The 26,235-nt window shown below is 39.7% G+C and overlaps 1 protein-coding gene and 1 pseudogene across 1 annotated transcript in view; one reads left to right on the forward strand and one right to left on the reverse strand.

The window, feature by feature from the left end:
* VPS35 (VPS35 retromer complex component) overlaps positions 1–17,447 on the forward strand; it is a 33,664-nt gene extending 16,217 nt beyond the window's left edge. Inside the window, exons 8-17 of the mRNA XM_061172290.1 lie at positions 4,994–5,103; positions 7,324–7,420; positions 7,527–7,675; positions 9,124–9,331; positions 9,744–9,899; positions 11,776–11,898; positions 14,286–14,465; positions 14,975–15,214; positions 15,701–15,844; positions 16,490–17,447. Coding sequence (XP_061028273.1) covers positions 4,994–5,103; positions 7,324–7,420; positions 7,527–7,675; positions 9,124–9,331; positions 9,744–9,899; positions 11,776–11,898; positions 14,286–14,465; positions 14,975–15,214; positions 15,701–15,844; positions 16,490–16,669 — 1,587 coding nt within the window. The 3' untranslated portion in view covers positions 16,670–17,447. The remainder of the gene's footprint in view (positions 1–4,993; positions 5,104–7,323; positions 7,421–7,526; positions 7,676–9,123; positions 9,332–9,743; positions 9,900–11,775; positions 11,899–14,285; positions 14,466–14,974; positions 15,215–15,700; positions 15,845–16,489) is intronic.
* Positions 17,448–19,058: 1,611 nt separating this feature from the next.
* LOC133077646 (histamine H3 receptor-like) lies at positions 19,059–25,969 on the reverse strand (annotated as a pseudogene).
* Between the last annotated feature and the right edge of the window lie 266 nt (positions 25,970–26,235).

The following is a 26,235-nucleotide window of genomic DNA, read 5'->3' on the forward strand; positions in this document are numbered from 1 at the left end:
TATTTGAAGAGATTATAGTCGAAAGCTTCCCTAACATGGGAGAGAAAATAGCCACCCAAGTCCAGGAAGCACAGAGAGTCCCAGGCAAGATAAACCCAAGGAGAAACACGCTGAGACGCATAGTAATCAAATTGACAAAGATTAAAGACAAAGAAAAATTATTAAAAGCAACAAGGGAAAAATGACAAATAACATACAAGGGAACTCCCATAAAGTTAACAGCTGATTTCTCAGCAGAAACTCTGCAAGCCAGAAGGGAGTGGCATGATATATTTAAAGTGATGAAAGGGAAGAACCTACAACAAATAATACTCTACCCAGCAAGGATCTCATTCAGATTCGACGGAGAAATCAAAAGCTTTACAAACAAGCAAAAGCTAAGAGAACTCAGCACCACCAAACCAGCTCTACAACAAATGCTAAAGAAACTTCTCTAAGTGGGAAACACAAGAGTAGAAAAGGACCTACAAAAACAAACCCAAAACAATTAAGAAAATGGTTATAGGAACATGCATATCAATAATAATAACCTTAAATGTGAATGGATTAAATGCTCCAACCAAAAGACACAGACTGGCTGAATGGATACAAAAACAAGACCCTTATATATGCTGTCTACGAAAAACCCACTTCAGACCTAGGGACACATACAGACTGAAAGGAGGGGATGGAAAAAGATATTCCATGCAAATGGAAATCAAAAGAAAGCTGGAGTAGCAATACTCATATCAGATAAAGTAGACTTTAAAATAAAGACTGTTACAAGAGATAAGGAAGGACACTACATTAATGATCAAAGGATCAATCCAAGAAGAAAACATAACAATTATAAATATTTATGCACCCAACATAGGAGCACCTCGATACATAAGGCAAATGCTAACAGTGATAAAAGGGGAAATCAACAGAAACACAGTAATACTGGTGGACTTTAACAGCCCACTTACACCAATAGAGAGATCATCCAGACAGAAAATAAATAATAAACACAAGCTTTAAATGACACAATAGACCAGATAGACTTAATTGATTTTTATAGGACATTCTACCCAAAAGTGGAAGAATACACTTTTTTCTCAAGTGCACACAGAACATTCTCCAGAATAGATCACATCTTGGGTCAAAAATCAAGCCTTGGAAAACTTAAGAAAACTGAAATTGTATCAAGCATCTTTACTGACCACAAGGCTATGAGATTAGAAATCAATTACAGGAAAAAAAAACTATAAAACACACAAACACATGGAGGCTAAACAGTGCACTGTTAAATAACCAAGAGATCACTGAAGAAATCAAAGAAAAATTTAAAAATACCTAGAAACAACTGACAATGAAAACACAATGATCCAAAACCTATGGGACACAGCAAAAGGAGTTCTAAGAGGGAATTTTATAGCAATTCAAGCCCACCTCAAGAAACAAGAAAATTCTCAAATAAACAATCTAACCTTACACCTAAAGCAACTAGAAAAAGAAGAACAAACAAAACCCAAAGTTAGTAGAAGGAAAGAAATCATAAAGATCAGAGCAGAAATAAATGAAATAGAAAAAAAACAATAGCAAAGATCAATAAAACTAAAAGCTGGTTCTTTGAGAAGATAAACAAAATTGATAAACCTTTAGCCAGGCTCATCAAGAAAAAGAGGGAGAGGACTCAAATCAATAGAATTAGAAGTGAAAAGGAGATGTTAACAATGGACACCACAGAAATACAAAGCATCGTAAGAGACTAGTACAAGCAACTCTATGCCAATAAAATAGACAACCTGGAAGAAATGAACAAATTCTTAGAAAGATATAACCTTCCAAGGCTGAACCAGGAAGAAATAGAAATTATGAACAGACCAATCACAAGTAATGAAATTGAAACTGATTAAAATCTTCCAACAAACAAAAGTCCAGGACCATATGGCTTCACAGGTGAATTCTGTCAAACATTTAGAGAAGAGCTAACACCCAGTCTTCTCAAACTCTTAATATTGCAGAGGAAGGAACACTCCCAAACTCATTCTACGAGGCCACCCTCACCCTGATACCAAAACCAGACAAAGATACTACAAAAAAAGAAAATTACAGACCAGTATCACTGATGAATATAGATGCAAAAATCCTCAACAAAATACTAGCAAACAGAATCCAACAACACATTAAAAGGCTTATACACCATGATCAACTGGGATTTATCCCAGGGATGCAAGGATTCTACAATACATGCAAATCAATCAATGTGATACACCATATTAACAAATTGAAGGATAAAAACGATATAATTATCTCAATAGATGCCGCAAAAGCTTTTGACACAAGTCAACACCCATTTATGATAAAAACTCTCCAGAAAGTGGGCATAGAGGGAACCTACCTCAACATAATAAAGGCCATATATGACAAGCCCACAGCAAACATCATTCTCAATGGTGAAAAACTGAAAGCATTTCCTCTAAGATCAGGAACAAGATAAGGATGTCCACTCTCGCCACTGTTATTCAACATAGTTTTGGAAGTCCTAGCCATGGCAATCCGAGAAGAAAAATAAATAAAAGGAATACAAATTGGAAAGGAAAAAGTAAAACTGTCTCGGTTTGCAGGTGACATGATACTATATGTAGAAAATCCTAAAGATGCCACCAGGAAACTACTAGAGCTAATCAATGAATTTGGTAAAGTTGCCGGATACAAAATTAATACACAGAAATCTCTTGCATTCCTATACACTAACAACGAAAGATCAGAAAAAGAAATTAAGGAAATAATCCCATTCACCATTGCAACAAGAAGAATAAAATACCTAGGAATAAACCTACCTAAGGAGGTAAAAGACTGTAAGACACTGATGAAAGAAATCAAAGCTGACACAAACAGATGGAGAGATATACCATGTTCTTGAATTGGAAGAATCAATATTGTGAAAATGACTGTACTACTTAAAGCAATCTACAGATTTAATGCAATCCCTATCAAATTACCAATGGCATTTTTTACAGAACTAGAACAAAAAGTCTTAAAATTTGTATGGATATACAAAAGACCCCGAATAGCCAAAGCAATCTTGAGAAAAAAAAAATGGAGCTGGAGGAATCAGACTCCCTGACTTCAGACTGTACTACAAAGCTACAGTAGTCAAGACAATTTGGTACTGGCACAAAAATAAAAATATCAATGGAACAGGATAGAAAGCCCAGAGGTAAACCCATGCACATATGGTTACCTTATCTTTGATAAAGGAGGCAAAAATATACAATGGAGAAAAGACAGTCTCTTCAATAAGTGGTGCTGGGAAAACTGGACAGCTACATGTAAAAGAATGAAATTAGAACACTTCCTAACACCATACACAAAAATAAACTCAATGGATTAAAGACCTACATGTAGGACTGGACACTATAAAACTCTTAGAGAAAAACACAGGAAGAACACTCTTTGACATAAATCACAGCAAGATCCTTTTTGACCCACCTCCTAGAGTAATGGAAATAAAAACAAATAAACAAATGGGACCTAATGAAACTTAGCAGCTTTTGCACAACAAAGGAAACTATAAACAAGACAAAAAGACAACCCTTGGAATGGGAGAAAATATTTGCAAACAAATCAGCAAACAAGGATTAATCTCCCAAATACATAAACAGCTCGTGCAGCTCAATATCAAAAACACAACCCAATCAGAAAATGGACGGAAGACCTAAATAGACATTTCTCCAAAGAAGACTACAGATGGCCAAGAGGCACATGAAAAGCTGCTCAACATTACTAATTATTAGAGAAATGCAAATCAAAAGCACAATGAGATATCACCTCACACCGGTTAGAATGACCATCATCAGAAAATCTACAAACAATAAATGCTGGAGAGGGTGTGGAGAAAAGGGAACCCTCTTGCACTGTTGGTGGGAATGTAAATTGATACAGCCACTATGGAGAACAGTATGGAGGTTCCTTAAAAAGCTAAAAATAGAATTACCATATGACCCAGCAATTCCACTACTGGGCATATACCCAGAGAAAACCATAATTCAAAAAGACACATGCGCCCAAATGTTCATTGCACACTATTTACAATAGCCAGGTCATGGAAGCAACCTAAATGCCCATCGACAGATGAGTGGATAAAGAAGATGTGGTACATATATACAATGAAATATTACTCAGCTGTAAAAAGGAATGAAATTGGGTCATTTGTAGAGACGTGGATGGACCTAGAGACTGTCATACAGAATGAAGTAAGTCAGAAAGAGAAAAACAAATATCGTATATTAGCGCATATATTTGTAATCTAGAAAAATGGTACAGGTGAACTGGTTTGCAAGGCAGAAACAGAGACACAGATGTAGAGAACAAACGTATGGACACCAAGTGGGGGAAGCGGGGGTGTGGGGTTGTGGTGGTGGGATGAATTGGGAGATTGGGATTGACATACATACACTAATGTGTATAAAATAGATAACTAATAAGAACCTGCTGTATAGCACCGGGAGCTCTACTTCGCTGTACAGTAGAAACTAACACAACATTGTAAAACAACTATACCTCAATTAAAAAAAGAAAAAAGGGAAATAAAGACAGAGTTGTTAACAGTGCCAGATGGGGCCATATTGGAAGCTGAGGCAAAGGAAAAATACCGATCTTCCTTAACTTAAAATTTTGATATTTTGGTTTGTCATTTTTGACATTACTGAGTCTCATTTTTCTTACCTGTGAAATGGGACTAACAGAAATCCTTGTAAAATTGTCAGGAGCATTAAATAGATAAATAAATATAAACCTGGGGAAAAAAATCGTAGCTGTACTTTGGTTAATAGAATATTTCTTTCTGGGGTTATGTTTTGAGAGGCTTAAAAGTGATGTATTTGAATTTGGTTGTATAAGATTAAAATGATGTTTTTCCCACAATATGAACTTTAAATACTAAGTCCAGAATATTGTGTGAAATGCTTTTTCTAATTGATTTTTACTATTTGGTTTTAGTAATAATTTAGTATTATTTGATTTTCAGGTTTTCCCTGATGAATTCCACCTTCAAACTTTGAATCCTTTTCTTCGGGCCTGTGCTGAGTTACACCAAAATGTAAATGTGAAAAACATAATCATTGCTTTAATTGATAGGTAAGAATTTCCAACACTGGAGGGCAGATGTTCTGACTTGGGAATAATGAATTTAAAACATTTTTGTGAATTCTTTTTTTCTGTTCCATCTTTATTAATATTTTTGATGTAGTTACACTAGTTCTGTAAGTCTGAGTACTTACTAAGTGCTTGTCTAGCTTACGCATGAAATAAGTTTAGCTCTTAATTGTACAGGGGTCATGGAGGTAATATATTTTAATCTATGCATTTAATTGGCATTTAAAGACATTATACAGACCTAAGATGTTATAAATCCAAATTTTATAACCCCAAAGATCACTGAAGAGCAAAGCTTGTTTTTTACCATGATGAAAGTATCTTGGGCTTCCCTGGTGGCACAGTGGTTAAGAATCCGCCTGCCAATGCAGGGGACACAGGTTTGATCACTGGTCCAGGAAGATCCCACGTGCCATGGAGCAACTAAGCCTGTGCGCCACAACTACTGAGCCTGTGCTCTAGAGCCTGTGAGACACAACTACTGGGCCCACGTGCCACAGCTACTGAATCCCGCGTGCCTAGAGCCTGTGCTCCGCAACAAGAGAAGCCACCACAATAAGAAGCCGGCACACCACAATGAAGAATAGCCCCTGCTCGCCGCAACTAAAGAAAGCCCGTGCGCAGCAATGAAGACCCAACACAGCCAAAAATAAATAAATTAATTAATTAAAAAAAAAAAAGAAAGTTATCTTTTAGTGGGAACCAGTTTGATCTGGAGTCTTCTTTATCAAGTAGCCATAAATATAGATTATTAAGAATGTTCAGGTAATCACTGTGTCATCACATGTTTTTAAAGAAGAATTTTCAAGTATTAAAAATGTTAGTAAATCCTCTTTATGTTTAAGTTTGACTTCTTTAGCCCTTGGTCTTTGTTAAAAGTATAAAACTTGGCCTTCAATGATAGCTTTAATGAGTGCCTGCTGGGTGCTAGTACATAGTATGTGTCCTGCTTGTGAGCATACACTCATTGACATTATGAAACCAGAAACCCAAGGGAAGATTTATTTCTGCAAATACTTTTTATTATATTTTAAATATCTAAGTTATTAGTTTTAAAGTCTGAGAATTTATATAGCAGAATTCTCCAAATTATCTTGTCAGTCCTGGACATTAAGAATTATAAGTTACTTGGGCATGCTCTTTTTTTTTTTTTTTAAGCATTTCTCTTTTTTTATTAATTTATTTTATTTTTTGGCTGCACTATGTGTTAGTTGCGGCATGTGGGATTTTCGTTGAGGCATGCGGGATCTTTTGTTGTGGCGTGTGGGCATCTTTCTAGTTGTGGTATGCGGGTTTTCTCTCTCTTGTTGTGGTGCGTGGGCTTCTTTCTAGTTGTGGTATGCGGGTTTTCTCTCTCTTGTGGCATGCGGGCTCCAAGGCGCATGGGCTCTGTAGTTTGCGGTACACAGGCTCTCTAGCTGAGGGGTGCGAGTTCAGTAGTTGTGGCCTGCCGGCTTAATTCCCCCGCGGCATTTGGGATCTTAGTTCCCCAACCAGGGATCCCACCTGCGTCCCCTGCACTGGTAGGCGGATTCTTTACCACTGGACCACCAGGGAAGTCCTCTATTTGGGAATACTCTTAATGGAAGCTAATAACTGAATTGTCCTATGTTGGGTGTAATGTCACTTAACCGTTTCTGTCAGTAGTGGTTCTTCTGTGCATAACAAAATGTGGGTCTAGTTGTAACCATGATAAACACTTAGTGATAATGGAACAGACGTTATTTTGTATAGTTTAAGATGTGGTAAATAGAAGTTAACTTTACTACTTTTAGAATTAGTTGTGTTTTAAACTTTTCAGTAGTAAAAATGCAGTGTCTTAAAAGAGTCTAGGTACTTTTTATATTTTAAAGATTATTTTTTATAATCATGCTGTTGAATACATTTGTCACATATAATACATTTCTATCCATATCTACTTAATTAATTTGGCAGAATTGGCCTGTTGAAAATTTGTTGTGTATGGTATAAAGTAAGAATGCAGTGAAATAAGGCATCATTGGTAAAACTGTTCCATTAAAAATGAATTGAGGGAATGGTCAGCTACGTTCCATGTCCTTTTTAAAAATCTTTTTAGGAGAAAGGTTCTAGGAGAAATACACTTGGAGAAAATACAGAACAGCATAAAGAATAAAATGTCATCCATGATCCGACTACCCAGATCCCTATATCCTTTTAAATAAAGATTATTTTCTTTTTTAGATTAGCTTTATTTGCTCACCGTGAAGATGGACCTGGAATTCCAACAGATATTAAACTTTTTGACATATTTTCACAGCAGGTGGCTACAGTAATACAGGTTTGTATGGCTTTGTTCCTAAGTTCTCAAAACTTTCAAACTTCTCAGGTGGTAGATCCTTTTCTAATTGTTTAAAATAAATTCCATGGTTTTCTGAACATTCCAGTCTAGACAAGACATGCCTTCGGAGGACGTTGTATCTTTACAAGTCTCTCTCATTAATCTCGCTATGAAGTGTTATCCTGATCGTGTGGACTACGTTGATAAAGTTCTAGAAACAACAGTGGAGATATTTAATAAGCTCAACCTTGAACAGTAAGTCAAAGTTAAACATTTTTGTAAAAACCTTTGTAAAGCACTTTTTTGTCCCAGATTTATTTTTCTTTTGCAATTCCTTTTTGAAATGTTAGCATTCATCTTGTTTTAAGTATTTGTTAGATCGACATGCTTGGTACTAATCAGGGCAGAAAGTGGCAACCAACTGCTGGCTGTGTACATTGATCAAGTAGTGGCACTCATAGACCATAGCAGTCTTCAGGGACCAGTGTCTTCAATTCAGACCCCTTTGTATATATGGGTGAGTTAGTTTTTAAACTGGTAAGGAAGCTATTTATATCAAGCAGTATTTCCATGAGAAGTGGTTTTCTACAGATGAGTAAGTTGTGAAAAAATTAGGGAGGCATGTATGTATTTAAGGTGTGGAAATTAATTGGTTTAAATTTTTCTCTATTTTGAGCTTTGATTTTGATACCATCAAGGATAGTATAATATTCTGTTATCTTCTTGCATCGTCTTCAACTATGCTGTCCTGGACCTGTTGCATCCTCTAGTGGCCACTGTGGACAGTTCTGATCCCGTTATGTTTTCCCAGCAGTCCTCTTACTGTCCCATCCTCCACTGCTTCTGAACATGCGGTCAATTTAGGCCCCTCCTTGCCCTGTACCCCTCCTTGCCCAATCTAGGCCCCTCCTTGCCCCTCCTTGCCCTATATATATAGGCCCCTGTATATACTCATGTAATCTTTCTGCTTTCCATCTCTCCTCCAGTGGTTTAGTTAACATCTGGAAGATTTCTTCTTTTTCTTTTACTTCTTTTTATTCCCCCTTTTTCTTTTTGTCACTCCCATTTTTTGTGAACTGAAAAACATTCCAGATCTTGAATAAGTGATGTATCTATATCTTTCCCCACTAAGTGAGTTTTAAAGTAAAATTAGACAAAATAAAAAATTAGAAATCCCAACCTCTAAAGGTCTTATAAATGCCTGGATATTCCTCAGCCCCCATGGAATGTTCCTAATTTCATCCTGCTTTTCCTTAGTCATCAACATCTGATGCAGAAGAAATAATTTATGTGTTTTTCTATTTTGTTGAATTGCTATTTTTGCATGGCTTTGTCACCCTGAATATACCGTACTTATTGGCTGCCCTAGAAACCTAACTACGACTTAAAATACTTCCCTTAGAAATACCACATTCTAGACAGGCATTTTAACTCCAGGTATACAACCTGTTTATGAATTGGAGACTAGCAAAACTTATTGTATCAATAGGACATTAATAGATGAATAAACGTTTGTGTTTAGACAGACATCTGATAGACCTCTCTTGGAAGTCATTGGGGTGTTTTGGGGTGGTGTGATTCACTTGACCCATTTCCTTTAATATTATAAATGAAAAATTTCAAATTTTTGTGAATCAAGTGCTGTTTGTGTATATAAGAAGTTAATTTCATTCACTAAAGGGCTGCTGTTTTTCTTTTTGCAGTATTGCTACCAGTAGTGCAGTTTCAAAGGAGCTCACCAGACTTTTGAAGATACCTGTTGACACTTACAACAATATTTTAACAGTCTTGAAATTAAAACATTTTCACCCACTCTTTGAGTACTTTGACTACGAGTCCAGAAAAAGCATGAGTTGTTACGTGCTTAGTAATGTTCTGGATTTTAACACAGAAATTGTCTCTCAAGACCAGGTAAGAGAATACCCACATGCTTTATTAGAAAAACAGAGACAATGTAGTTATGGTTTTAGACCTTGAGACAAACACATGAGATAGGCGGGGAGGGTAATTTGCTACTAAAAAAAGTTACAGGTAGCTTATTCATTATATAAATGAGAAAACTGGAGATGTATAAAGAAGAAATTATAAAATAACTATAATCCCACCAGGAAGAGAGGTCCATTGATTAACTATTGATTAACATTTGGTACGTCTCTTTCTAGATGTTTATATGTGTACCAACATGCATATACTTTCACACAGAAGAAGGAATTATGTTGTTGATACTGTTTCATAACTACTTTACACAACTAGAAACGCTTTTGTCAGTGGCATTATATGCTGATTGTTTCACCCCAGTGGGTTTCTGTCTCCCATGATACAGGTGGATTCCATAATGAATTTGGTATCCACGTTGATTCAGGATCAGCCAGATCAACCTGTAGAAGACCCTGACCCAGAGGACTTTGCTGATGAGCAGAGCCTTGTGGGCAGATTCATTCATCTTCTGCGGTCTGAGGACCCTGATCAGCAGTACTTGGTATGAGTTAACTCTTACTATACCCCTTCAACAACTTCTAGTGAAGTCATGTGTAGATGTGTCTCAAATGGTCTAATCCAGTTTGTGGTATTAAAAGGTTTTGAAAGAATTGAAACTGAATAAGAGATTAACTGAACTTTATGATTAAATGCATAATTGTTTGTAAACTTCTGGAGCTTATGAAGAACAAGTAGGTTGCTGTCATTTCTTTGATGACTTCTTAAGAATTGTAGAAAAACCTATCTTCCTTTAGTTGGGTGTCCAATAATCAGTCCATGTTCATTTTCTTTTTGAACTGTGTGTTGCTTTTAGAATTGTTCATTTGTTTTTCATAATAAACTTTTAAAGTATGAGTAAAATCCTTATATTCAACTGTGTATATGTTTCCAAGGTTTGCAAATAGAAGTTGTTTGTGTTTGCCACATGGAAAATGTGTGAAGACTTTAAAATTAAAATTGCCTTTTTCTTAACCCCCTTTTCCTGGCAAAGAACAATCACATGAGATTCTCCCTTTCTTTTTCCTTAGTCCTCAATAAACCTTTGTGAAATGAATAAAACATGTTGCCTGAGTAGGAGTATTGGTGACTGATACTGGACAATTTATGTTTATGAAAGGTAGCACATATGGCTGCCTAATTATCGTTTGGGCAAAGTAGTTTAACCATTGTTGGATGCATGAGGCTAAGTGTTAGTAATGAAGAACACCTTTATTTGAGGATGAGTCCTGACTTTCTTCCTGTGTTGACTTTGTCATAGTTGACACTCTCGTACTCCTTCATAGCAATTGTGAAAAAGAAGCTGATTTCTGTTGGTAGTGCGATAGTCTTCGACTTGGCATAGTGTCAGATAATCTGTGCACTGTGTGTGATCTATACCTAGTGGCTGGCCCCGTTGTTCAGATGTTTTAACTGTTTTAACTGTGTCACATACACACATGGCCTATGTGTGTTTTCATTTTTTGTTGTATACCAAATGTAGTAGTTAGGAAGTATGCTTTCCACCTGTGGCCAGTTGGTTATGCCATGTACAGAAACACCTTTAAGGTGAGGACCATTAGCTGTGACTTACCCAAGGGGGAATGCATTCTCTTCCTATCCATCTATGATTGTCAGAGAAATTTACAAAACCTGAATATGTCACACACTGTGACACACATATTAAGTTATTTCATGAATTCTTGTGGTTTTTTTCTGAAACAACCAGACATTTGTTTCCTCATGGCTCTTTTTTAAAGTGTATTACCATTTCCCTTGACTTACATGGTCTTAATATTTTTCTGAAGTAGGAGGTGTGATATACCAGCAATATGCATATTTTTTGTATCATAATAATAGCCAATATTTTGAGTACATGCCTTGTGTTAGTACTGGTAACACTTTACATCTGTTACTTGATCTTCCCAGCAACCCTAAGAGAAATATACTACCCCATTTTTCAAATGAAACTTACAGCTAAGAGAAGGTAAATATTAATGTGCCTAGGGTCACACAGATAGTAAGTGTTAGAATCTACTTTTAAATGTATCTGTCTTCAGAGCCTGTGCTCTTTATCAATACAGTATACTTCTTACATGTGTATATGAACATGTATTTATATCTGCCCCTGACTAGCTGTGTAACTTTGGGCAAGTTATACAACCTCTTTGAACCTCAGTCTTCCCCATTTGTGAAATGGGGTTAGTATTTGTCTCTAGGGTGATTGTGATGACTCGGCAAGATAAGAAATGTAAAAGTATACCATGAAGTCTAGTATATCATATATATTCAAAAAATGGTAGCAATCATGATGATTAGAGCTCCCATTTAATTTTATAAATGATTAATTATAGTTTCTATAATTACAGAAAAGATTAATGGGTTTTGTTTGTTTTGGTCAGATTTTAAACACAGCACGAAAACATTTTGGAGCTGGTGGAAATCAACGGATTCGTTTTACACTGCCACCTTTGGTATTTGCAGCTTACCAGCTGGCTTTTCGCTACAAAGAGAATTCTAAAGTGGTGGGTTTACTTTTAAGTATGTCACTAATTTTTTCCCTTTTTCCTCTGTGTATGTGTTTTAGTTTATCATTATAGAAAATTTCAAACATATACAAATAGATAATGGTGTAATAAAATCCCAGTTTCAATAACTCTCCATTCATTACTCATCCTGTGTAATACTTAAGTATCACTATTGACAATAGTGATGTTGGTAGATTACATACTAGTTGAGGAATCACATAAAAAACACTTAGAAATGAAAGATTAAAACAGTTTAAATTTATGTTAGAAGTTTTTCCTGTGTCTAAAGATCACTTGTGAGACATCTATAAGTTTATTACAAAATGGCTCAGAATGCTTTAGTTTCTCAAGAACGATTTTATTTTCTTGGGAGTCTTTATGAAGTACTAGTTCTGAAGTGATACAGTAATCTTATTCAGAGGTTGCAGTACATAACAAGTAAGGTCTAATTCACGTTAGCTTTGTCTAATGAAAGGGCCCAGCATTGCATAATTGCTGCTCTCTAAAAGCCTGTAATTGAGTAATTTTATGAGTTGTGTACATTTTTTAATGAGCTTAGTCCTTTTACAAGCAGGATTATGGCTAAGTCTTCAGTGGTGTACTTTTGTAGAAAATATCCTAATCTGGGAGTTCCCTGGCGGTCCAGTGGTTAGGACTCTGTGCTTTCACTGCCGAGGGCCCAGGTTGCATCCCTGATTGGGGAACTAAAATCCCACAAGCCTCACGGTGCAGCCAAAAAAAAAAAACCCTAATCTAATGTACCTGAAAGTTGGACAGTCAGGTTTATATTACGGAACAAACACCATAAACTTAATTTTCTAATAATGGAGAAACAAGGTATATTCAGTAGACTTACCAGTATGACATAGCATGCCTTTGGCCAGTTTTTATGAGGCCAGCCTCTCATGTAGTTCCTTTTTCCCAGTATTTTATGGATAGATGTTTGTGAATGTAACAATAAAAAAAGCAACGAGCATTTACTTACTATGTGCCGTACACTGTGCCAAGGAGTATAAACTTGGATTATTGCATTTAGTCCTTGTAAAAGTCTGTGACTATTATCCTCTCTTAAAAGTGAAAAGAATCAATTGCATTAATAAGAAATTTGGATGGTCAAACATGGATAAAATATTTAACCTCACTACTAATTATAACAGTGAACCTTTTTAGAAATCAAACTGGTAAAGAAAGAAAAATAAGGTTCAGCAATGGCAGTGGTGTGATGAGAATTCATTCTCATCTAGTAATGGTGGGAATGTGAATTACTACAGTCTTTCTAGAAAACTCTGGCAGTGTGTAACTAGAGCCTTAAAAAATCCAGTATTTCCACTTCTAAGAATTTATACTAAAGAAAAAATTAGGGATTCAATAAAGCTTTGTGTTTATAGACCATTCGTTATGTTACATTTATTTCCAAAAGGAAGTAGTTAAGTAAATTATGCTATATCCAGTTTGTGGAATATTTTCTAGTGATTAAAATGATTTTAAGGGCTTCCCTGGTGGCGCAGTGGTTGAGAATCTGCCTGCCAATGCAGGGGACACGGGCTCGAACCCTGGTCTGGGAAGATCCCACATGCCACGGAGCAGCTGGGCCCGTGAGCCACAATTACTGAGCCTGCGCATCTGGAGCCTGTGCTCCGCAACAAGAGAGGCTGCGATAATGAGAGGCCCGCGCACCGCGATGAAGAGTGGCCCCCGCTTGCCACAACTAGAGAAAGCCCTCGCACAGAAACGAAGACCCAACACAGCCATAAATAATAAATAAATAAAAATTAAAACAAAACAAAAAAACTCTTCCAACACTGGAAGTTTCTCTTAAAAAAAAAATGATTTTAAATAACTTTAGTATCATGAGGAAAATTATGACAAAATAAGTGAAAGAAAAGAAGTTGAATACAAATTACATGCAGCATGAGCCCAATTTAACTCTTCAGTAAGTACTTTAAAGTAGAAAACCATACACAAAGGATCCCAGTTACATTATATTTGCATAGAAAAAAGAAAGGAAGACATTAACATTAGAATGTTATCAGTGATTATTGCTGGGTGGTAGATTTAGGGATGGTTTTAATTTTTTAAAAATTCTTTTGTGTATTTTCCTAATTTTGTCCTATTTGGGAATATGTTGCTTTTTCTGATGCAAAAAAACAAATACCAAGTATATAAAAATTGCAAAGCCAGTGACCTCAAATGGATGTTTTGAGAAGACATCCTGCTTGATTTCCTCGTGTACTCCACAGATGAGACAGAAGATAGCAGGAAAACTGTGAACTCAACTTTATCACTTTTCCTGTTTGTTCTATAGACATTTTATATAAAATGAATATTCTTACGCAAGTTAATCTTGAACTTAAGGTAATTTAAACTATTTTTTCTTGTTTTAGGATGACAAATGGGAAAAGAAATGCCAGAAGATTTTTTCATTTGCTCACCAGACGATCAGTGCTTTGATCAAAGCAGAGCTGGCAGAATTACCCTTAAGACTTTTTCTTCAGGGGGCTCTAGCTGCTGGAGAAATTGGTTTTGAAAATCATGAAACAGTAGCATATGAATTTATGTCCCAGGTGTGATCTGCTCTCTTCCTGGGATGTTTAATCCGTTTGCTCTGTTCAGTCACCTGTCTGTAGTTAATGGTGGTGGTGCACATGGATTTACTCTTCACTGAATTTATAACTACCCCTTTCTCACCATCTTGATGGGAAATACTATGCTTCTTAACACTATAGTTACACTGACTGGTTTGGAGCAGGAAAATTGATCAGTTACTGGGTGCTAATGAGGTTGAAGATTTTCCAGTGGGTCATGGTAAAAACTGTTTCATGGGGGGAAAAAAATTCCATTGTTAATTCATTTTGGGAACCCTGGATTAAACAAAAGTTAAAACAAGTTTCTTTGTTGCAACTTGTCAGCATCTTTGTCTTGTGCCTCTCCAAGCGAGGGCACTGCATATTCTGATCTGAACCATATTCTGATCTGAATGACTCACAGGATGGGGCTTTGATGGGAAATACTTTGGAAAATGCTCTAGTAGATGGTTGGTCCCTAAAGGTCACTTCTGCTTTGTGTGTACCAGGCATTTTCTTTGTATGAAGATGAAATCAGCGATTCCAAAGCACAGCTGGCTGCCATCACCTTGATCATTGGTACTTTTGAGAGGATGAAGTGCTTCAGTGAAGAAAATCATGAACCCTTGAGGACTCAGTGTGCTCTTGCTGCATCCAAACTTCTGAAGAAACCTGATCAGGGCCGAGCTGTGAGCACCTGTGCACATCTCTTCTGGTCTGGCAGAAACACAGACAAAAATGGGGAGGAGGTAAGGTGGGAGGTCATTCCTAACCAACAGTGTTAGAGGAGAGGGGATCATTGATAGGGAACGGCTGCTGGGGCCTTTTGCCTTGGAGGTAAGACATGTGCAGTGCTTGGAAACCTGACAAAGAATATTGCTTTGTTTTGTTAAAAGAACCGAAATGGACAGTAACATATAGAGAGTTACATCCTGTGGTGAAGCCTCCACTTTGAGGATTTTGTAACATAGCAAGTTTGTACCACCATCTTTAAAAAATATACAAAATACATAAATATAAAACATTTAACATATATATAAAACAAATAATATATTTGTTTTAAAATATAGCTGTGTACTTTAAAAAATGAAGAGGATTTAAATTGGTTTTGTCCTTTTAAAATATGAAAGAGCCACTGTAGTGTGTTTATTTCTTTGTGTGAAATGGGACATTTGTGATTCATTAATCTCTTTAATACTCCCTCTTTAATACTCCCCTCACTCCCTTTATTCTAGCTTCACGGAGGCAAGAGGGTAATGGAATGCCTAAAGAAAGCTCTAAAAATAGCAAATCAGTGCATGGACCCCTCTCTACAAGTGCAACTTTTTATAGAAATTCTGAACAGATATATCTATTTTTATGAAAAGGAAAATGATGCGGTAAGTGAATAATAAATTGTTGTTAGTGAACTAATTATTTTCCTTTCCTACTCTTAGATTTGATATATACAATAGTTTATCATCCTCATACTTTTCTTTTTTGTTTACAAGGGTCAGAGTTTGGAGAATCTACCTAGTGGTCTCTTTGATTCTCCAAAATTCTTCTCTGTCTATACAGATGCATCTTACAGAAGAGCTCATTATGTGCAAGAAAATTCTTATCTCTTTTGTTTATGAATATTTTATAAAATAGTCACTCTCTGTTTAAAAAATAAAAAATAATTTATAAATGCTGAATAGTAGGCTGATTTGTCATCCCATACAAGTGTAGAATAATTCCCAAATAAAGGATGGATCAATATTTGTAGGTTAAATAAAATTTTGCTTTTGTTCTTTTACTGGTTTATGATTTTCTGTATTTTCATTAAGTTTTTTTTTTTTTGGTTGTCGTTGTTGTTTTGGATGAATGGCCAATAGTTGTTGCTCAAACCAGGAATCATGTTCTCATCTTTTTTTTTTTTTTTTTCTCTTTTTTCATAATCTGATAACTGCTGAGAGTAACAGGCTCCTCAAAACATTTTGATTAAATTACGTTATTTTTTTTTTTTGTGGTACATGCTTGATGGTGAAATTATTCTTTTGTAGGTCACGATTCAGGTTTTGAATCAGCTTATCCAAAAGATTCGAGAAGACCTCCCAAATCTTGAGTCCAGTGAAGAAACAGAGCAGATTAACAAACATTTTCATAACACACTGGAGCATTTGCGCTTGAGGCGGGAATCACCGGAATCTGAGGGGCCAATTTACGAGGGTCTCATCCTTTAGAAAGGAGCCAGGCTCACCATCCTCCTTTCCATGTACATCCAGTAAGGGTTTTATTATACTAGGCTTCCCTTCCATAGATTGTGCCTTTCAGAAATGCTGAGGTAGGTTTCCCATTTCTTACCTGTGGTGTGTTTTACCCAGTACCTCCAGACACTCACCTTCAAGACCTTAATAAAATTATTCATTTCATAAGTGTTCAGGTCTGTCTGATCACCCTAAGTAGCATGATTGATCTGCTATTTTAAATTCCTGCGATCTGTTTAAAAAAAACAAACAAAAAAAGCCAAAAAAACCCCACTTATCTCTGTGACTAATGAAGCTCTCCTTCCTTTTTTTCTGTTTTGTTTCATTGTTGAGTGTGTAATTTCCTTCATTACTTGGGAGTACTAATCAGAAAGTGTCTGTCTCTCTGTTCTGAGATTAATTTAGAGGAAAGGAATACTGTTTGTGAAATTCAGCTTGGGCTTCTCCTGAAATGCAAGATAAGGCCATGTGTAATATTTTCCCTAAAATTAGAGTATATTAATGCATGTTTGAGAATTTTAAAGCACCATGGTCTAAACCAGAAGCTATATTTTGCATATTTGGACTCAGCCATCCATTAAGAACTTAGGTTGTCCTCTGGACATATTTATCAAAATAATTTTGTTCTAAATAGTATAAAATAGAAAATTTGTGATCTATATAATTTATGTATAACCTTCATTGTTGTAAATTTAGGGGGAAATGCATCATACAATTATGATTTTTTTTTTTTTCCACCAGTGAAACAATAAAAGTTGCTATTAACAGTTTTGGACCTTTTTCCTTTCATACTACCTTGATTCATAAAAGGAACTAGTAGAATGTGTATGGAGTTTATTGTACATTCTCACATTCACAACACTCACTTGTTCAACTGTTCACTTGTTTTAAACACTTATTGAGCAAGGCACCATCTACTCTTTTAGTCGTATTTACTCATTTGCTTTCTTCAGCCTTACTCTGCTTTCCTAGGCATGATACCTCCACATAAACTCCCAAAAGGCTCCCACCTATATTAGTTATCTATTGTGTGACAAATTATCCCAAAACTTAGTGTCTTAAAACAAACATTTATCTCACAGTTCTCTGGATCAGCAATTTGGGAGCAGTTTAGCTGGGAGTAAAATGGATTGATAGGATAGTGTGTGCAAATTTGGTAAAATTACATAAGCTTGAGCCACAATGATTTTAAGCCTTAAATAGGATACATTCACAGGAGATGGGTGTCACAAAACCCTTTTTGTCAACTATTTTTACCTTCCTACACATCCCCTGGACCAATGATTTTCAAGCTTTATCAAGCATACAAATCACATGGGAGTCTTGGTAAAATGCAGAGTCTGGAATTCACCAGGTCTGGGGTGGGGCCCAAGAGTGTACATTTTGAATAAACCCCCAGGTACCCCTCCCCCCCCATATTGCCAGTCCAGGGACCACACTTTGAATAACAAAGCCCTAGATGGAAATTCCATAGACATTTTTTAAAAAATAAATTTTATTTATTTATTTATTTATTTTTGGCTGCGTTGGGTCCTTGCTGCTGCGCATGGGCCCTCCCTAGTTGCTGTGAGCGGGGGCCGTTCCTCGCTGTGGTGCGCGGGCTCCTCGTTGCGGTGGCCTCTTTTTGTTGCGGAGCACAGGCTCCAGGCACGCAGGCCTCAGTATTTGCGGCACTTGGGCTCAGTTGTGGCACACGGGCTTAGTTGCTCTGTGGCATGTGGGAATCTTCCCGGACCAGGGATGGAACCTATGTCCCCTGCATTGGCAGCCAGATTCCCAACCACTATGCTACCAGGGAAGTCCCCATAGACAACATTTTAACAGTACTTGGAATAACTTATTTCACTTGTTTCTTAGATGGTTCTCACGTTTCCTTGTGGCAAACACTAAGAAGGGGGTGACAGTGGCCTAGAGAAGTGTTTGTGACTGTCTATCCTTTGTGGAGTATAAGGGGCTTAGGCAATCCAGTACAGGAGGCATTTCTGTCATGTGTACTATATGACAGTGGATCTTGGCTTTTCCAGGGCACAGCAATTTGATGAACGCTTTTTGGAAACTCAAGTGTTACAGCGAGTCAGTACAGAATAGAGTTAGCTGAAATCAGCTAGAGGAGCCAGAAGGACATCTCATAGAGTAGTGGACATCAATCCCATGACAGGCAGCTCAGAGGATCATGAGCAAAATGTAGGGGGCCCAGCACAGGCCAAACACACACACACACACACACACACACACACACACATAATGATGGCCAGCGACTTGGCCACTCACCCTGGGAGAGCTGCAGATGGCTAGCCACAGCGCTGGAGAGGTCTAGCTGCCTCCGGGCACTGCAGATCCTCTCACTGGCCCTGTAGTGGTTCTGTCACCAGCGTGCTTGCAGAGGCAGTAAATCTTGAATCCCAGGGACATCCAAGGAAAGACTTTGGTCTCTCCTCCTGCTGCCCCTCCTCTCAGCTGGCTTGAGAAATATGTGTTCTTTTTTTCTCCCCTGGAAGATCATCTCCACGTTGTCTTGGCTGGGGGCAGTGTTGTCACTCCGCAGGTAGGTACACTTCTGAATGTTGACGCTGAAGGGGGTGAAGAATTTGATGACGGAGGTCATCATCAGGAAGTACCAGTTATTGAAGAACTCAGCATAGCACTCCCCATGAGGCAGGCTGCTCCCTTGGCTGCGTCCTCCCAGCTGATGATGGCAGGCCCACAGAGGAGGAACGCTGCTACCCATGCCGGCATCATCTTGAAGATGGTCTTCCTAGTCATGCCTTTCTGAGCCCTGTTAAGTAACCTATAGGGAAACAGCAGGGGCCACCAAGAGGGATGGTTGAGGCACCTTCACCCACTCAGGCTGATATGGCATGGTGTCAACAATGAGGCTGAGTATTAGTTGTTAAGATAGCCAGTGAGTGGGCACTGGGTGGGTTCTATTTCCATATCAGCCAACTCTTCCCCAGGTGTACTATGCCACTCTAGGTAGCCTCCTTGCAGTGGGTGAAGTGCTCCCTTCCTGTGAAGAAAGCTAATGGTCTGTCCCTTTGGATGTTAGTGGTATTCTTTCATGTATGAAAGCAAACTTCTTCAACACCTCCCAGAACGTATATGCATTATACACATAATTCACTCAACAATCACGTGTGGAACAGCACTGTGTTATACCAAGCTTCCTCTTCCAACTTTAAGTACATCCTGTAACTTTATGTGCTCATTCAGTATTTTTACTCTTGACCAATTCAGTCCCCACTATAGTTCCTATAGTTGGCACTAAGTCACAGTGGCTAAGAGCAGAGGCTCTGTCAACTCAGGTGGCTTGGATTCAAGTGCCCGGTACCACTTAGCTAGCTGTTTGTCCTAGGCAACGAACTTAACCTCTGTGTCCTCGGTTTCTTCATGTGTAAACTGGGATGCTTTAACCACAGGGTTGGCATGACCTGACGTATATCTAGCTCATGTAAAGTTCTTAGAACAGTGTCTGACTTAAAATAAGCCCTCAAATGTTGGCTATCATTATTACTGGGTATAAAAATATCTGTATGAAAGAATGAAATAAAACTTCTTGCTCTTTTTTCCACCTGTATCTTTGGTGTGTGGAAAAAGTTCTGAGATGGTGAGATAACTAGAGAAATTAAAGGCTCTCTGAAGATTTGGGAGATGGACATTTCCCCCCAGCTGGGCTGCCATTCTGTAGACCCTTTCAGAGTATGTCACTGGAAGAAAACACCTGCTCTTCACCCGGGCCAATGCAGAATATTTAATACTGGTAATCAGGTGATTTCACCCATACACCTGCAATGTACTCAAAGCCTTTAATTCTGAGCAAAGGAAACCTAATTGCCAAGGGAGAATCCAAGCAATGCTTACTCTGAGCTCCTAGAAATTTAGAAAGTGCCACTTTAGGCCACGTTGGTACTGAGGAAATGATTTTGGTTAAATACTGTAGGAATATAAGAAACAGTATTAGGGACGGGAGACAAGGATGAGCAGGGCTGGAGCTGTGATGAAAGGCAATGGGTCTCGCCCACAGCTGTACCTCAATAACTTGAAGACATTAAAAAAAAAAAAAAAAAAGCCAAACCTGGGTTCCTCTCCACACCAATTAAATCTCAATAGATATTTTTAAAAAAAGCTTCCCAAGTGGGTTCAGAACTGCAGCTGAAACTGAAACAAATTGTGTGGAGTCCCACAGAGTTTACTTCTGAGAAGAGCCCAAACCTTGTTGCTATTTTCTAATTTTTCAATAGTGAACATAGGTTACTTGTACAAAAGATGAAAGGAATTTTTTATATCAAAGGAAAGTTACTCTTTTCACTTCTGGTTTTTTCCTCTGTCTCATTTAAGGCTTGTCTCTGCCCCTGCTGATTAATTTCTTTGGGTCTTATTATCCCCAACTACACAACGGGGGTAAGAAACTTTAGTTTCTACTTATCTTAGGAAGAGGTGAGGGCCAAACGAACTAGTTATCATAGAGGTTAGAGCCATAGGGCTTTCGACCCCCCACTTTTCTCATATGAGAAATGACTCACAGAGGTGCTGTGGTCACACAATGTGTGAGTGGCTAAATCAAGGCTGGAACCCAGGTCTCCTGACTCCCTGAGCCAGCATAAAAGGACCCCTGTGAGTGATCCGTCCCTTGTGATCGCTTGGGCAAACCCTGCCCACTGCTGTCAGCCCTGGAAATGCAGAGGTAGTCCCCTGTTCAGAAGCAGGGACCCTTCCCACCCTGCACTGTCCTGGGGGAGGCAGCCATGAACTCTTACCAGGGAAGGCAAGAAGCCACTGGCACCCACATCACCTTTCCACTGGGCTGGAACTGTTACCAGGTCCAAGCTCGCTCTGCTCTTTGCACGACAGGCCAATAAATCGGAGACAAGGTGTTGAGGCAAGGAGCACAACTTTATTCAGAAAGCCAGCAGACCAAGAAGAGGGTAGACTAGTGTCTCAAAATAACCATGTTATCAGACACTGGATGCCAGTTTCTTTTATAGAATCAGAGAGGGAAGTAAAGTAAAAATGCAGAATAGAGAGGGAGAGGTGGGGAGGAAGTAAAGTAAAAAGGGCCATCAGTCTTGCAGAACATCTCCAGGAATGACCAGCCTCTGGGAGGGGATGTGTTAATTTCTTCTTTCTTGGAGCCATTCACAGGTGGGTAGGGTTCCCTGAGGCAGGCCATTATGTATGATTATAACAAAAACAACAAAAAGCAAAGGCTAAAGTCAAAGAAGCAGATCCAACATGGAGTCAAAACTGGCTCTTCCCTGTTTCAGAATATGGATCTTATTTCCAGTTGAGGTTATGTTTACATTAATCAGCAAATAGGTCTAGCACCATTCCAGACACTGGGAATACATCACCGAACAAGACAGGCCTCTGCCGCCTTAGAACTTGGGTTCTAGGAGGAGACAGACACAGACCCAGAATATAGTGTCAGGTGGTAAGCATGAGTATAGCAGGGAAGGGGGACTGGAGAGGGCCAGAGCTGCTCTGTCATGGGTGACCCAAGGAAGGCCTCTCCGAGGGGGGTGACCGTTGAGCAGAGGCCTGGAGGAACTCAGGGTGAGCCTACGCACAGAGTGAGAACACTGGGTGGAAAGATAAAGGTGCCTTAATAGGACTTTAGATTTGCATCCCATTCCGGACCCTATCACGAACAACCACAACACCTATGGTATACTGTATAATGATAAAAATCCTGTGAAAGGCACAATTTATATTGCATTGTAACTGTTTTATTTGTTAAATGTAAGTATTTAAAACAGATCACAATATTTGTAACCTGGTTTTGGCATTTCTCTTTTTCTTTCCCTTTTGAATATGTGAGGTCCTGAAAACGTACGGAAGTGGCGCGGTGGCTTCTCTCCAGCACTAGCCGGCAACTCCAAACCAAACCCAGCTGTGTTCCCCGCCGCCCCCCACGCCCAGGGGTTTGTGTCGTCCCTCTGCCCTCTTTACCGCCTGGTGACTGAGATGAACCTGTTGTAGCTGATAAGGACTGCGTCGAAGGCCGAGGCGGTGCACACCAGGTAATCCGTCACCAGCCACAATTAACGGGCTCCTCCCGAACCTCCGCTCCAGGGTCAGGACTTAGGGGATGTGCAGCGGGATTCAGAAGCCGCCTGCGGACGCAGGGGGCTGCGGAGGGGGCCCGCCCGGCTGCCCGCTCCTGCCGGGACGCGGATGCTCCACGCGCCCCAACTCCCACGGGAGACCTCCGAGCGCAGGAACCCCTCTCCAGGGCTGCTCCGGGGCCGCACTCACCCACCAGCAGGTCGGCCACGGCCAAGTTGAGGAAGAAGTTGCGGCGGGAGTGCAGGCTGCGGTCCTCGGCCAAGGCCGCCACGACCTGCGTGTTGCCCAGCAGCACGGCCACCGACGCCGAGAAGTGGCCAGCGTGCAGCCTGGGGCGCACACGTTGCTCGAAGCGCTGGGCTCCGTGAGGTCCGTGGCAGGGAGGCCGCGGGGCCGGAGATGGGAGCCTGTGAAAGGATGCACTGACCCTCGGTGAGCTAGGGGAGCAGAGGAGAAAGTACGGCGGAGGGGCGGGCCGGGAGGCGGCGGGGCGGCCCGACTCCAGGCTCCCAGGGCTGGCTCCCCGCTGCGCTGGCGGGAGAAAGAGGTCTGGGTGCTCTGCTACCACTCAGCTGTCCTGGAGTCTTCGGAGCAAATCGTTATTATTTTTCCGAAGAGGAATAGTTTTGTTTTATTTCCATCATAAAAGTAATACGTGCACTTGTTAAAAAAATAGAGAGAGAAGGGCATAAAGTAGAAGTAAAATTTCCTACCATAGCTCCTCCCAGAGATACTGTGGACTTAAAAAATATTCACAACCCTAAAGATGAGAGTTATGTTTTACTCAGCAGAAATTTTTAGGACTTCAAGCCCGGGAGGCAGCATCTCAAGAAAGCCTGAGAGAATTGCTCCGAGGAGGCGAGGGGGAAGCCAGGTTATATAGAAGTTTTGCAACAAAGGGCAGGTAGTTGGGAACATCAAAAGATTATTTTAAATTAAAAAAAACCCAGATACCCAAAGTTAAGGAATTTAGCGCTTTTCTGTGTATGGGAAGATGCTACAGTCTGGGCTCACTGAAATCATCCCTTTGATATGCACCTCACATATCTGGGGCCAGTATCCTGTATTTTCCCGTCCTAAGTTTCCTCAGGGCTCACAGTAGGGAGTAGTTGCAGTCTGGTGCCTGCTAGATGGCAGGTATTCTTTCCTTCGTGAGTTCCCTCAGGACTCAAATTGGAGGGCTGCAACTGCTGACTACGCTGACATCCTTTGTTTATTGATAAGGCAGGAAATACTCCATTTCTCAATACCACTTTGAATATTTTGGTTAAATCCTTCTGAAACCGTGCACCTCAGATTGGGACTTGAACCCACGTGCCAGGACTCAAACCCAGCCTAAACCCAGATTGGGACTTGAATCCACGGCGGCCGGGACCTGAAACTGGCCAAAACTCAGATTGGGACTTAAAACCCATGCGGCTGGGACTTGAACCCGGTCAAAACCCAGTCTTCCCCTGGTTTCAGGACTTAATGAAGCTCAGGTTCTTGATGTTCTTCTCATTGCAGAAAGAGACAAAGTGATAGGTAAGAAGTGGATTTATTTAGAGAGAAAAACACTCCACAGACAGAGTGTGAACCATCTCAGAAGGTGAGAAAGGCACCAGGGTATGGGGTTGTCAGTTTTTATAGGGGTGGGTAATTTCATTGGCTAATGAGTGGGAGGAGTATTCCAGCTATTTCAGGAAGGGGCGGGGATTTCAGGAATTGGGCCACCGCCCACTTTTTGATCCTTATGGTCGGTCTTGGAAGTGTCATGGTGCCTGCAGGTGTGTCATTTAGCTTGCTGATGTGTTACAGTGAGCCTATACTGAGACTCAAGGTTTAGTGGAAGTTGACTTTTCTGCCATCTTGGACCCATTTGGTTTTAATCAGTTTATGTCATGTGCGCAGGCTATGTCATTCTTTCAAAGGTTGTGCCCTGCCTCCTTCCCTCCTGTTTCACTTCCAGACTTCAGACCCTTCCCCGCCAACTCTTCTCTCCCCTACGGAACTAGACAGACAGGAAAAAAAAAAAGCACATTAGATCTAAAAAAACACAAATGGGGTTCAGCTGTCCTAAAGTTGTATAACCTGCTTTTCTCCCTGAGAAAATCTGGACATTTTGCCACATCCGTATGAAATACGGATCACCATCATCATCTTTAATGCCTCCATCATTTTTCCATTGTATGGAAGAACATATTTGACCGATCTGTTGATGGACAACTAACAGCTGTTTCTGAGTTTTGTTTGGTTTTGTTTGTGTACCTTTGCTCACCTGTCTGAAAAGTTCTTCATGAGAAATTAATGGAAGTAGGATTGTTGGGACAAAGGGAACACACAGTTACTATTTTATGACATGCCGCCAGGTTGCCATCCAGAAAAGTTGTTCTAATTTACAATTGAACTAGCCACTTAAATTTTCACAGTGGGTAGTGATGGTGTGGGGTGTTAGTTGGTTTCCCAGAGCCCCTTACCTCCCAGCCTGGCCCTTTGTTTCTCTAGCATAGGAAGTCCTTCCCTGTGGGGAACTGGCTCAGAGTGAACCACCTGTCAGGACCACAGAATTGGATGGGGGAGAGATAGCCTTTTCCCCAGACGGAGGGGGAGGAGGTTACACTGGTGGGAGGTTGCACCTTAACATGCTTGTCTCCTAGGTTGTGGCAGAATCTTCCAGGTAGCTCCACTGTGGTTTGGAGTATATGGGGCGGGGGGAGGGAGCCATGTGAATTACACAGATGTATATAGCTGCTTTATCTGTCCTGTTATTTGTCTTTTTCAGACCAGTTTGCTCCAGTGATGGGAAAAGTGACCCAGTGTCATGGATGCATATTCTTGGAACACAGAGCAGGACCTGCCCGGCCTTTGGAGATCATTTTGCACAGTGACTCTCAAACTTTTTGAACCACAACTCACCTAGGAAATACTTTTTACATTATAACCCAGTGTATATACACACACACACACGCCCGCTGCACACATGTACGTGTACACATATATCAGTGAAGAAAAAGTGTGATGAAAACAGTAATTGCCCTTAGTATGCTGCATTCTGATACTTTTGGTTCTAGCCTATGTTTTATTATTAGTTTTTAATGCTGATCTTGACCCACTACATTTATTTCATGATCCTCAACTGACTCTTAGCCTGCATTTGAGAAGCAGTTATCTAGTTGAACCCACTCATTTTACATGTGGGGAAACAGGTCAGAATGAGAACTCACCTGAGGGCATCCAGGGAGTCAGGGTAGAACAGAGCTAGAACTGGGATCTCCTGGCTACATGCTGATGCTGACAGACATGGCCAGTCAGGAGATGACTGTCTTTTTCTTGCTGACAATGATGCTTTTAGGGCTGGAAATAAAACTCTGATAATTGAGGAAGGAAGAAGCAAGCCAGTGTTTATCTCCTTTCTTGTCCACTGGTTGCCTCTCCATTTGCTGAAAAGATACTTTGGAGCTAACGGAAATGACACTTGCATCTGGTTGGTGGGCCCCTCT

This window comes from Eubalaena glacialis, chromosome 18 (assembly GCF_028564815.1).
Source record: "Eubalaena glacialis isolate mEubGla1 chromosome 18, mEubGla1.1.hap2.+ XY, whole genome shotgun sequence".
Lineage (NCBI taxonomy): Eukaryota > Metazoa > Chordata > Mammalia > Artiodactyla > Balaenidae > Eubalaena > Eubalaena glacialis.